At 52.4% G+C, this 13,356-nt stretch overlaps 1 protein-coding gene across 3 annotated transcripts; it reads left to right on the top strand.

Annotated features, from left to right (window-relative positions):
- Window positions 1–41: 41 nt before the first annotated feature.
- On the top strand, window positions 42–12,074 carry CMKLR1 (chemerin chemokine-like receptor 1). Of its 3 annotated transcripts, none has more exons than XM_065646325.1 (3): window positions 42–519; window positions 7,891–7,998; window positions 8,534–12,074. In XM_065646325.1, the coding sequence occupies exon 3, from the start codon at window positions 8,537–8,539 to the stop codon at window positions 9,620–9,622; it is 1,086 nt and encodes a 361-aa protein (XP_065502397.1). In that variant the 5' UTR covers window positions 42–519; window positions 7,891–7,998; window positions 8,534–8,536; the 3' UTR covers window positions 9,623–12,074. The 3 variants fall into 3 exon arrangements, with proteins under 3 accessions (XP_065502397.1, XP_065502399.1, XP_065502398.1); XM_065646327.1 differs by lacking the exon at window positions 42–519 and adding an exon at window positions 2,168–2,224; XM_065646326.1 differs by lacking the exon at window positions 42–519 and adding an exon at window positions 3,811–3,898.
- Window positions 12,075–13,356: the final 1,282 nt, after the last annotated feature.

Here is a 13,356-nt window from a genome sequence, read left to right as displayed (position 1 = left end):
GACATCGCAGCGGGGTGGCTGGCAGCCACCTGCCTCCCCTTGGGCTCAGCATCACTGGGGAGCCCTCTGTGCTTCATTAGCCCTCGTTAGGGCGGCGAGCTCCAGGCTGGGGGGGGCCGGGACAGGAAAAGAGGCCCCTTGGGAAGCAGCTTGTTGCTTCCTCGCACTGGGTCGCAGCGGGATGGGGGCCAGCGTTCCCAGCTCCCGCCGGCACGCCCTCTCCCAGCTGTTGCTGCCGGAGCATCGTGCTGCCAAGAACATGCCGGCGATGGATGTGGATGCTGCTGCTGCTCCATCGCCCTCCCCTTGCCCTTAAAACCGGTGGGGAGCAGGGCTGTGCCTGTGCCTGGTCCCCCGCACCGCGGTCCCTGGGGGGATGACAGTCTGTCGCTCCCAGTGGCCTTCGGCATCAGGGCTGGGCTGAGCAGCTCCTCTTCCTCGCTCGGCACTGGGTGGTTCTGGCACCCAAACCTCGTCCTCCCCGGCACGGAGCAGCAAGAGAGCGCAGCACCACACGAGGTATTTGGAAAGGTCACTGGAAGGCTGGAGTGTGGGCTACTGGGGGGACTGGGGCGTGTTACTGGGGGAGACAGGACAGGATGGGTCCTGCCGGCAGAGCCAACCTGTGCAACCTGCTCCAGCAGGACCCTTTTTCTCGCAGTTTTTTATTGCTTTTGGCAGTGAACTGCATTAACCGCTGCTGTGGGGGAACTACTTTGCTGGGGTGCAAAGGGTCTGCATCCCTCTGGGGACATGCCACATGCCACAAATGCCACGAGCGTGGCATACTCTGCATCGCTGCTGGCACCCAGAACCCTGTGGAGCTGCTGCCCCTTCCCGGGGGTCCCACAAGCCCCTGGGAGCAGGACACCAGCGTGTTGGTCACGAGCCGCCTGGGTTAGGACATCCCTGCCCAATGCCGACATCTGGGATTTTTGGGTCTCTTCTCCTTTCTCTGGGCTGGACCTGCCGATCCGAGCGCATCAGCAAGTTTCCTCCTGATTCAGCTGTGGGGTATGTTGCAATGTGACATTGTGCAAAGGCGGCATTGCCCTGGGCTCCGATTCCTCTTTTTCGGCTTCTGTGGGAGCGTGGCCATGTGTGACAGGTTCACGTTCCCACCTGCACGGGCCATGGCTGTGGCCGCAACCTTGCCAGAGGCTCCTCGCTGGGTATCACCCGCTGTCCCCTTGGTCATAGTTAGGTGGCAATTCTCCTGCTGCCAGCTCTGAGAAAATTGGGACTTTTCCCTTGTGCATGGCTGAAACCAGAAAACATATGGATATTGGCGATAGCGAGTGGTGGGGGCTCTGCCCCAGTGTTGCTGCTGGCTCCCCTTGAACGTGATGCTCCCGGTGTGAGGTGCAGGATTTAGCTCCAGGCACCGCATGTATGTGTATTTTTAGTGCTTATCTCCCTCTGGATGGGCTTCCCTAGCTCAGGGTGGAGGTTTGTGGCTGTGCAGGTTTGTGGCTGTCTAGGTTCAGCCCATGCTGGGTTGCTGCATGCATCTTGGAGATGCCCCATCCCAAATCACCAGAGGTGCTCGCCCCTCACTGGGATCAACAAGACCATGGCTTTTTTGCACAGGGGAGGGATGCCTGAGGGGTCCCATGGGATTCTTCATGGATTTCTTCCCCAAAGGGCTGTGGGGCATTGGAACAGGCTGCCCAGGGCAGTGGTGGAGTCACCATCCCTGGAGGGGTTGGACAGACACAGAGATGAGGTTCTCAGGGATATGTGTTGGTGATTGTTGGGTTAATGGTTGGACCTGATGATGTTAAAGGTCTTTTCCAACCAAAATGATTCTCTGATTCCTGAGCCGCCCATGGGTGGCAATGGATGGGACCCAGCACCGAGGGCACCAGCTGCCCCGTCCCCTCTATGTGTCCAGCTGAACCGTGCAAAAAAAGCCCTTTTACCCAAAGTCCCGCGTCCCCCACATCCTGCTGCCGAGCATTGCTTCCCCCTTCCCAAGCACTGCCCATCTCCACGCCGAGCCCAGCAGCTGGTTTATGCCACCGGCTGTGGGTTTTTTTTTTTTTAATTTCCATCCTCCCCTCAGTAATACATGCGTGTCCTTCTCGGGATGAGAAAGCTCAGCAATAAAGGGTGCCGAAGCGACATAACCCCAGGATTGTTTGCGTGCAAGCCCTAAGGAGGTTATAGAAGAAGCAGAGACATGTAATTCAGCTCGAGTCCCCCAGGGATTTAGCAAACTCAGGTAAATAGCTCTGGATTTACACATATATATATATATGAATATAGATTTTTAATAGATAAATTTGATATATGCATTTTAATACATATTTGGGAGGGAAGGTTTTGCCGCAGCCAGCTGGAAGTCATTACTTTGCTCAAGGAATTTGCAACCGGTTGAGGTTTTTTGCTCCCCTGTTATTACAAAGTTGGGTTTGGCATGGCAGAGGACGGCGAGCGGCGGTGACTTTCGGGGTCCCAACGCGCACCATGGTGCGCGTTGGGACCCCGAAAGTCACCGCCGCTCGCCGTCCTCTGCCCAAAACCTTGGTGTTTTTTTTTTTTTGTAATTTTCAATGAAATGGAAATGGGGTTTGCAGCCCGTGATGTCTTTGCGTGTGGGAAAACTGCACAGAGGCGTGAGAAAACCCGAGCGTGAATTTAAGGGGGGCAGGGGAGGTTCCTAATAGCGTGGCAGTGTCACCTCGGTGGGGACAGGGAGAACAGGGGGGCTTTTCTTCGCTGTGCTGATCAACATGCAGCTGGGAGCGTGGGACGCAGCTGCGAGCTGGGGCTGGAGGATGCTCATGCGGATCCGGGGTGATTTTCTCACTTTGCGGGGGGGTTTGAGCTCTGCAAACCCTGACTTTCCCCCATCCTTGGTCACGTCTGTCCCTCTGGCAGCTGGAGGGACAGACCAGTTTCCTTTTCTTGGTTTCCTTCCTCTTTGTGTCCTCGAAATTCTGAGCGGTTGAGGGCAGCTCTTGCAGGTGGCACGCAAGCCCTTGGCCTCTACACGGTGTCCCCAAGGCGTGTACTGGCTTTGTCCCCAAGGCCATGGTTGGGGACATCCTCGTTGGGTTGAGGCTGTAGCCCCAATGGGGATGCAAATCCCCTGGGATCAGCATTTCATGCCCCATCTGCCTGGGCCAATGCGATGTTGGGGGGGACGATGCTCAGAAAAAAGTTGTATTGACTTTTTTTATTGCCAGGAGAGCATAGAATTAATAGTAACCTATATATAAAAGAAAAAAAAAAAAGAGGAGGAGATGAAAGAACTTTCATTATCCGAGAAGCAGCTCAAGTCATTTTAAGCAGCACAGAAACACAAACTGCCCTTTCTAAAGGAAATCTTTGTCTGTGTCGGTACAAACACCCAACGTTTTCCACTTTAATACTCAACCACCACAAGAGCAGAACGGACGAGGAGCAAAGGGCTGGGCCGGGCTCTTACTAACGGGGCGGCTCTTAATGACCTGGGCACTTTGTGCCAGGGATGACAGGTTCACTCTCTGGGCTCCTGCAGTTTTGCCCTGGGAAGAGCCTCGCATGACCCATGTTTTGAGGTTAAATATCAGTTTCTGGCTGTGCTGGGGTGCGTTCTGCATCACACCACGGCCGGGGCAGCTCACAGAGACCCGTCCCGAGCTGCACAGCCCAGGCTCTGCCCAGACAAACACTGACTCACGCTGTTATTCCGTCCCACCCTGGGCACAGACGGCTTTTTTTAAGGCTGCCTTTTTCCAGCTATTCCTCTTTTTTTTTTTTTTTTAATTCTTTCCTGTTCACACGGGTGGGGGACGCAGCCATAGGCAGAACACGGGGAGCAGCCGGGGGTGCTGAAGGCTGCCAGGGGTCCCAGTGGAGCGAGGAGGCGAGGGCTGCTCTGCGGGGATGTATCCGAGCACCGTGGATACAGGTAGGGCTCGGGCTTCCCCCTGTCCTGCAGCCAGCCCTGAGGCAGAGCTTGGTGCCTCAGTTTCCCCTGTGCAGACGGGCTTTGCCCCCCTCTCTTGGTTTCAGGGGTCCCATGCCACTGGTCACTCAGGGGGGCTGCCAGGAGCCTGTTTTCTCGGTGTCAGGCTGTTGTGGGTGCTCAGGATGCTGCTGCCTCTCCCAGGGCATCCCACATGCTTGTCCCCTTCCCTGTCCCCTTCTCCGCCAGCTGGAGAGCTCAGGGGCAGGTGACAGGGCTTGGGGAGCAGCTTTTGGGCAGGCCAGGGCTGGGGACTTTGCAGTGGGGGGGGTCTCAGCTCCTTTTTGGTGGGTGTGTGGCTGGTGACTGATTTACACCAAGGGCTGGGGCTCCATCCTGCCCATCCTCACAGGGACTGGGATGCTGCGCAGCATCTCCCTGCAGCAGCTGTTGCCATGGCAATTGCTGGCTCAAATCAAGGTGAATTGGAGCTCTGGACTCAGAGCTGCTTTCCTGTTCCCACGATAGCACCAGGAGCTCTCGCTGTGCTCAGGATCTGACCCATGGGGTGGGACTTGAGCTCACCCAGAGCCATAAACACCTAAGGGACTGGGACCAGTATGTGCCACGGGAGGAAATCCAGGGCTGGGCAGGGCTCAGAGGGGACTGGTGCCAGCAAGACTGGGGGGACACTGCGATGCTGCTTCATCCCGTGCCCTTCCCAAAGCTCCTCGGAGAAGAAACTGCGTGTTCCCCCCAAACATCTGCTGGCAATCCCCATTCCAGGGGAGCGGGGCTGTGCACTGTGGGGGCAGCCTGGCTGCAGCCCCCACGCCTGCCGGAGGAAGCGGCTGTGGGTTTGGGGTGCGCTGGGACCTCGGAAACCACTGAGGGAAGGAGGGGAAATGCTGCAATTGGAAAAAGGCAGAACAGCTGCCTGGGGGCGGCACCAGCTGTGCAGGCAGAGCCCCCCCAGAGCCCCCCAGCCATCTGCCTGCTTCCCAGAGGGGCTTGTCTGTCCTGTCCCTGGGTGTCCCTGAGCACCCCGCGGGTGCTGGGGTGGGACAAGCACTAAGCCAAGGGCACCCCTGATTTCCCCAGTGCTGGAGGTTGTGCTAGTGGGGTTCCCAAACAGGCATGTGCTGGTCCTAGCCCGGTTTTGTAGCGTCATGCGGGAAAAAGCGCGAGGTACTTTGACAGCTCAGGCAGGATCTTGTGTGCTCAAAAGCTGGTCTGCTTTTTATTTATTTTTTTAATATATATTTTTTTCCTCTCTCCTTTTTTCCCCTTTCTCTCGTTCTTTTTTCCTTTTCCCCCCCCCCAAACTTGTATCAGCACCTCCAGTAAAAGCACTGCCCACCGGCCTTGGAGGAGGCAGAAAGCAGCACTGGCCGCCTGCCAGTCTCTCTAAATGCCCAGTGCAGGCAGCTGAGCACTTGGGCAGCACTGGTACCTGCTGCTTGGGGGGGGTTGAGCATCCCTTGCCCCCCCAGCACGGTTGCGGATCTGGCTGAGCTCCCCCCGTTTTCCTATAGCCCCCGTCACATCCGTCCCCCCACCCGTCTGGCCTGGCCGCGGAAGAGCTTTCGCCCAGAAAAACTGGATTTTGAACATTTTCTGCTGTTCTCTCCGTTTCCTGTTGCCTTCCCAAGAACAACATCCCTGACCTCATCCTCCTCCGGTGCGGGCGGTGATGCTGCTGCTGTGCGAGCGCCCAGTGGGAATCCCACCCGGGTACCGAGACATCCAGCTGCGGGAAGGACGGGGCCAGCGGCTGGCCGCGCTAAAATGCTATTTTGGGTAGATCCTGTGCACATTTTTGTTGAGGTAGGAGGACAGAGATGAATAGAGCGAATGGGGAGCAAAGCGGTTTTGGCTCAAACGAGGTATTTTCAACCCAGAGCATTGAAACATGCTCTTAGTTATGTGGCTTTTTCTTTTTTTTTCTTTTTTTTTTCCCCAAACTTTTGAGTTTTTTGCTATGAGAAATGGAGATGTTTCGTGTGGCCGCCCCTCAGGTTCTCCATTTTGGGAGGATTTTGGAGATGCAAGTGGGAATTTGCTGGATGATTTTCCAGCAGGTCTTGGGCTCCAGGTCCTGCAACCTGGAGCCATCCCGGGGAGTTCATGGGGGGGTTTGGCAGCCACTTGTCCCCTGCCTTGGGGTTCACAATGTGAACCCCATGTAAGCCCTGGGAACAAACCCAGCATCTGCCAAACCCTGTGAGAAAACAGCCTTGCTGCCCCCATCCCTCTCTGGCCATCCTCATCCTGAGTGGGGACCAGGACCACCCCACTGCCTGACCCAGGAGACGTCTGGGGGAGGTTTCTGTTCCATCACCTCCTGGTCTGTCTGCCTTGAGAAGGGCAACTGTTAAAATTTAAAAAAGAAAAAAGGCAGGGGGATGGGGGAGCAAAATAAACAGACAGTTCAAATAAATAATCCATTAAATACAGCTTTGAAATGTCAAGCTGAATGTCATTGTGCTCTCTGGGCTCAGTGATTTAAAAATAATAATACAGAGGAGATTTTACATGAGAAATATGTAAGTGGGCACAAGTGGAAGAGAAGCCTCTAAAGCTGCAGGAATCCCTCCTATCCACTGCAGGCACGGGACTGATCCTCGTGGTGGGGAGGGGCAGTGGTGTGTCCCTCAGTCACCCCACAGGTGACACCAGGGTGGAAATGACAGGTGGGTGACATTGCCTGGAGGTTTGTCCGCAGTGGCAGAGCAAGTCCTGGGAGCTTTGGGCTCTCTGACTGAGGATGCTGGGGTGGGGTGGGATGGATGTGAGGCTCTGGGCTCCCCCACCTTCCTGCAGCTTTACCTTTGCAAAGGTGTTGCCATGAAACCCCCTGGTCTGTGAAGACAGCGCCCGGGATGGTTCATTACCCGGGAACATCAACCCCCGGCACTGCCAGAGCCGCTTCTGCTGATGCTGTTACTTCCACCGGCTCATCAACTTTAATTCCTCCTTTTGACGATCAAGGTTTTGCCAGGGCAAGGCCTCCTTCCAGCTCAAATTAATTCGCTAGGTTTGCACTAAAATCTTATTTATTCTGGCTGCTTATCGTCTCCTGGAGCTCAGCAAGGGGGAGGTGATGGGGCTGTGATTTGAGCCCCTGGCCAGGGACTTTGCAGCCATGGGAGCAGCAGGAATTGCAGGAAGGAACAGGAGGAAAAGCCCAGGGAGAAACAATAGGTTCCAACACAAACACCATGGGGATTTCAAAGCAGGGGGAGTGGGGGAGGGTGATGCTTGGGGGGGTCTTTGGGCTGAAACTCCCTGGAAACAGGAGAGTCCAGCCTGGACAGACAGAGCTGAATCCTTCCCACAAGGACTATGTTGGGTACAATGCCCCATTCTGGGGTTGACACAGATCTTGCCCCTCTTGCTGTGGCTTGTTATGTTGTGTTTGGGCTTTGCTAATTGGCTTTGGTGGCTCTTGGCTTTAATCCACCATGACTGTTCATAAGAAAGGGGTTGGACCCATTTAACACAGGGCTCTAACTGGCTGGTGGAAATCGGCTTCTGATTACGGCAAACAACACTTAGTTATTGTAATCTACATTTTAAAATACACAGGGCACTGGTTTAATCAGAAATAACCTTATGGAAGTCCAGACACTTCACACATATTTATGGCTTCAATTATTTATAATGATGTTACTGTGGGCTTGATTGTGGGGTTTTTTTGCATGTACCTGGCCATGCTGGCTCATGTCAGATGCTTGTACTGAGGGTACGGTACCAGATTTCTGTCCTGGATTTCTGTACAGGATTTCTGTGCTGGATTATCCTGAAAGCTGCTGGGATCACAACAGGACCTCAATCTGTGGTGGGGTCAGCACAGCACCCCAAGGCGTGGGGCAACACCAGCCTCCCAGGAGGCTGCAAAGGGTTAAACTGCCACATCTGAATCTCCATTTCCTCCTGTAACCCCACATCCGAGGGTGAATGGTCTTTGTTTGGTCTTGGTTTTAATATTACAGCTCCATCCATAGACCTGCGCGGCAGGAGCTGCCTTTGTGCTGTGGGACACTGAAACTGTCTCTCTCCACATCCCGCCAGGATCCGGCCGTGGTCCCCGGGGACGGAAGGTGAGTGGCTGTCACGGGTGCCTGGCATCAGCAGGGCATGTGGGGAGCTGGGTTTTCAGCCTGATTTTCCAGGTGCTTCCAAGAAAAAAAAAAAGAGAAGAGCCATAATATCTTGCAGATTGGAAGGTCTCAAAGCTGTTAATGAGCTGTTAATAAGCATCAGCTTAGTTGTTTCCCTCCTGGAAGTAGGTGGGTAATAGACGTTTTTTGCAGGATGAGGCTACAGCCACATCCTGGTGGAGACAAGGGACTGAATCACGTCCTGTGGTTCAGAGAGCTGGTGTCTCCTGGTTGGGGGTGGGAATCTGGTGAGGAGCCACAGGAGCATCTTTCTCTGGGGCCAGAGGAGGGGTCTCCATGGGATCCCCCATACCTGTGTGCTCCGTCCCCTCTCTCCATGACCCCCTGTGCATGTTGGAGGGCCAGTGTTCCTCCCGTGGGCCATGCTCGCTGTGATTAACACCATGTGTTTGCTCAGCAGAGAAACATCACCAGCCAGAGAGCTGGGACTGACCAGGCTGTGATTTGGTTACAGATAATGGCACTTTCCAATTTGTCCAATTACTTGGATGATGTCGACAACTACAGCGACTACCCAGATTACACCTATGAGGAGGCTGACAGCGTGGGGACAGACCCGTCCCATGACCCAAAGGACATTGCGAGGATCCTCTCTGTTGTCATCTACAGCGTGTCCTGCTTGTTGGGCATCCTTGGCAATGGCCTCGTCATTGCAATCATAACTCTGAAGATGAAGAAGTCAGTCAACGCCGTCTGGTTCCTTAACCTGGCTGTTGCCGACTTCCTCTTCAACATCTTCCTGCCCATCAACATCACTTACACGGCCATGCGGTACAACTGGATCTTTGGGACCGTCATGTGCAAGCTGAACTCCTTCCTCCTCATCCTCAACATGTACACCAGTGTCCTCCTGCTTACCACCATCAGCTTCGATCGCTACGTGTCAGTAGTTTTTCCAGTCTGGTCTCAAAACCATCGGTCAACCAATTTAGCATATTTAGTCTGCTTGATCATCTGGACCATTGGCATCATTATGAGCTGCCCGTCTCTTGTCTTCCGAGACACGGCACAAGCCCGAAACTCCATCATTTGTTTTAGCAACTTTTCCCTCTCCAGGAATAAGTCTTACCAAGCCCTGGCACTAATGAGGCACCGAACAGTGAACATCACCAGGTTCCTTGCTGGGTACATTCTTCCCATAACCATCATCACTTTCTGCTACATCGCCATTGCCTTCAACTTGCGTCGAAACCGCCTTGCCAAGTCCAAAAAGCCCTTCAAGATCATCATCACCATCATAGTCACCTTCTTCCTTTGCTGGAGTCCCTACCACCTGCTGAACCTCCTGGAAACAGAGCCTGACATGATCCCACGCTCCGTGTTTGAGATCAGCATCCCCCTAACCACGGCACTCGCTGCCTCCAACAGTTGCATGAACCCCGTCCTCTACGTCTTCATGGGCCAGGACTTTAAGAAGTTTAAGGTCACCATCCTTTCCAGACTGGTGAATGCCCTCAGTGAGGAAACGGGTCACTCCAGCATCGTTCACAGGAGCTTCTCCAAGATGTCTTCAATGACTGAGAAGGAGACAACGGTTCTCTGAACTCAACCTGGATGCCTGCAGGAGGGCCATAGTCCTCCAGTGTTGCCCACGTCCACCGCTATGATGGTGGCCACCCTTGCAGTGGCCTCAGTGTGGGATGAGCATGATCCAGTGCTGTCCTATAGCATATTCTTTGACTGGTCTTGCTGCCTGGGGTTTGGCAGGTGTTGGAGACCACCACTTTGTGCATGCAGGGAAGATGCAACCACACTTAATCTGTCCTTGTGGTTGCCAAGATGATTGCACGGAACTATTTAAGAAAACATTTCAGGGCATTCCTATCTAATCTATGCATTTTCTGGCCTGGCAAGGGCGTTACTGCCATTTCCAGAGACATCCTTATGGGAGGTTGAGTGGAAGATGTGTCTGTGTAGGATCCTGAGATGGGTGGCCATGGGTGGCCATACCTGCTACGGCAAAACTGGTGACACTCTTTCTATGTCCTATGTATGCATATAGCTACTCATGTTAAAGTCCTGAAGTATATTGGTACTGGTGCAATGTGTGTTTAACTGTGTTGTGAGCACTTTGTACCCTGGGAAGTGTCTTCACAAGAGGGATTTGAACATCCCAACCTTGATGAACTGGGAAATCTCACATGACTTCTAAGTGATCCAGAGCCAGGGCCACCTGGCAGGGTGGGGATTTGGTTTATGCACAGGGTCATAGACATGGAAAATGTGGAGAAAAAAAGAGGGAAAGATTCCTTTGAAGTGTCTTTTAAACAAATCCCACTTCGATGGGCACATTTTGCAGAGCAGGTTGTTGCAGGTCTATGGGCTGGGGACGTGGGCCTGGTGGAGGACCTGGTGTCCCCTCATAGATCCAGGTGGACCTGAGGACTGTGGCTCCATTGGTGGCTTCTCCCCGGTGTGATCAGTCAGTCCTAGGGGAAGATTTTTGTCTCTTCCTGACCAGGCTGGTGGGAAACTGCTGCTGCGCACAAATCTCCGCGGTGAAGGATGGACCGAGCCAGCACCTCTATCCAATTTCATGCACAGTTAATTTGGGAGATCCTTCACCACTTGGGCTTCTTGCCTGTGACACCCGTGTCATGCTTATTTATGTGTTGGTTTCTCTATGTCACCCACAGCCTCTCACTCCTGGGAAACCAAGGAACGACAGTGTCCCTCGAGGTCCCGGTGCCCCTTGCTCCAGGGCTGTGATGCTCCCAGCCCATGCTGGAGTGAGGATGCTCCTCAATAATTTTCGTGGCTGGATTTTGCAAGCCTGGCTATTATCACTCCAAAGAGCTTTCCAAAAAAAACCCACAAACCCCGAACTGATGACTTGGTACATAACCGTGGGTTAAATCATCATTATAATGACAGCTTGGGAAACCTAATATTTGAGTTTGTCGCAGTAGCTGTTTGCCTATTTAATAAAAAACCAGTTTTACATACAAATACCCCCGGTACATGCTCAAGCTCATGGTGTGGAGCGGGAAGGCTCCCAGTAAGGAGGGAAAGAAGAGGGAAAAATCTCTTAGGTTTCACCTGCTGGACCCTGTAACCTGCCAGGTGTTGAGGGAGACTCCCCGGGGAACATCGGGGATTGCTGTTCCCACGTCGCTCAGCGAGGCAGGCAGCAAACAGATCAAACAGGGCGCATTAAAAATGCATCTATACAAAACAGAAACAGAAATATTCATCATAACACTTCAGCAGCAGAACCACTCAGCGTGTGCAAGTCTTTCTAGCCAGATTTCTGTCTTTGCGAAGAAATGCAACTCAGTATTGCCTCAATTCCTCTGACATTGCCCAAATACCCCAGGTATGCCCCAGTATGCGAAGCTGCCTCCTTTCAGCTTTTGTTTTGCAGCACCAGAGATTTTGTTCATCTGGGGGATGAAGCTCGCCAGGCCATGTTGGCTGCAGTTCCCTACGGTGATTTGAAAGTCTAATATATTAAATCTTGGGTCCCTGGAGTTGTCCCACTGATCCCAGTCCCCCCGACTCCTGCAGGGAGCAATGGACTTGCCGCTCAGCTGGGAGGCATCCTTAGCGATGAATGGACACTGGCCTCTTGATTAAAGCCGGCAGGAGGCTAATGACACCGCGGCAAACGTGCAAAGAAGAAATGTAATTAGCATCCAGGGAAGGGGCTCAGTGGGAGCTGCTCGCAGGGCCCCAAAACGTGGGGCTGGGTCTTATTTCACATGAGCAGTTGGGAAATTACTCCCGAATATACCAAAATCATTTCTGCAGAACACGTTACCGTCCTTAATGACTGTTCTTTTTCAATTAGCTGTCACGGCCCTGAGATAAAGCTCTGCTTTCCTTCGCTGATAAATCACTCCCTCTATTTGGAATTAAGGAAAAAAAAAATAATAAACACGTTACTCTTTCCCTTTCCTTGATGCCAGGTGGGTTAGAGCCACGTTTAATTTACCTCCACTGCATTCAGGCAGATTGTCAACTATAAATTTTATGGAAAATTTTAAAGCCGATAAATAAACACACTGCTTTTGTGGGGTATGAATATAACCACGGCTCAGATTTATAACTCGCATTTCCCTCCATTATAGAGCTTTTGTGAAAATGCTGTCGCAGCTTCTGGATGATGCTGCTGAGGTGGGTAATTTCCCTCTCACTTAAACAGCAGCAGGAATTGGTGTGTGATTTAACTGGGAAGGAGGGGAAGCCCCTTCCCTGCACTGAGCATCATGTACATCATTGGGGTCATTGCCCAGAACCCCCTGAATTCACCCCAAAGGGGCATCTGCACCCTTTGCCGGGACAGGGACCCCCCAGCCTGAACCGCTCTCCAGCATCATCATCTTCATCACCTGCCGAGTGCAAAACCCCCATGGAACTGGGGGAAATACAGGGAGTTTTGGTGCAGAGGCTGTTGCCAGGGCAACGGGTGAGGAACCCATCCAGCCCAGGAGGAGGATGCTGCAGCTCCTGGGGGAGGCAGGAAAAATGTTCCCAGGGTGAGAAATTGCAGAAAATAAATGATTTTTAGTGCAGAAAGCTGGGGAGGGGGCTCATGGTCACTCCCCCCAGCCCCACGGTGGGCCGGCTGCTCCCGCCCCAGGATGCTCACTGAGCCTGAGTCAAGCGGAAAGATTTGCTGCTTTTAAAAATAATTGTGGAAAAGCTGAGTGTTGCCTGCCCTGCTCTCCAATGAGCCTGGCTAATGGCATCACGGAGGCAGCCGAGCAGGGCGGCTATTGCATGTCAGGAGCTTTGTACATGAAAATTATGCCGAAAGGATGGTTGGCATCTCTTTCCAGGGGCAATATAAATTTTTATTATTGCATGCCAGTCCCATGAAGTTAAAAAACCAAAACAGAACAGTCTGGCATTTAATAAATTTAAAAAAAAAAAAAAACAAAAACAACCAAACAAACCGAACAAACAAAACAAAATAAAAATATATAAAATTTAAAATACACAAAACAAAATAAAAATATAGAATAAAGAAAATAAAAAGATATAAAATAAATTAAAATATATAAAATTTTAAAAAATAAAATTAAAAAAAACCCCTGCAGCTTCTGCTTGTGGCTCAGCGGTGCGTGCGAGGCGAGCAGCTGCTGGCAGGATGGCAAACGCTGCTCCTGTGTTAGCCGGGTTTGAGGCAAAGGCATGAACCCTCGGAAGCCAGATGTGCAGCACACGCTTATGGGGAGTTAATGACTTCCAATTGCTCCATTTCATTGCAAATAAAAATTAAAAAAAAAATTTTAAAAAAACCCACAAAAAACAAAAAAAAAAACCCCACAAAAA

The sequence above is a fragment of the Caloenas nicobarica genome, chromosome 16 (genome assembly GCF_036013445.1).
Source record: "Caloenas nicobarica isolate bCalNic1 chromosome 16, bCalNic1.hap1, whole genome shotgun sequence".
NCBI lineage: Eukaryota > Metazoa > Chordata > Aves > Columbiformes > Columbidae > Caloenas > Caloenas nicobarica.
The sequence above is the reverse complement of the archived record's forward strand: the minus strand, read 5'-3'. Positions and strand labels throughout refer to the sequence as shown.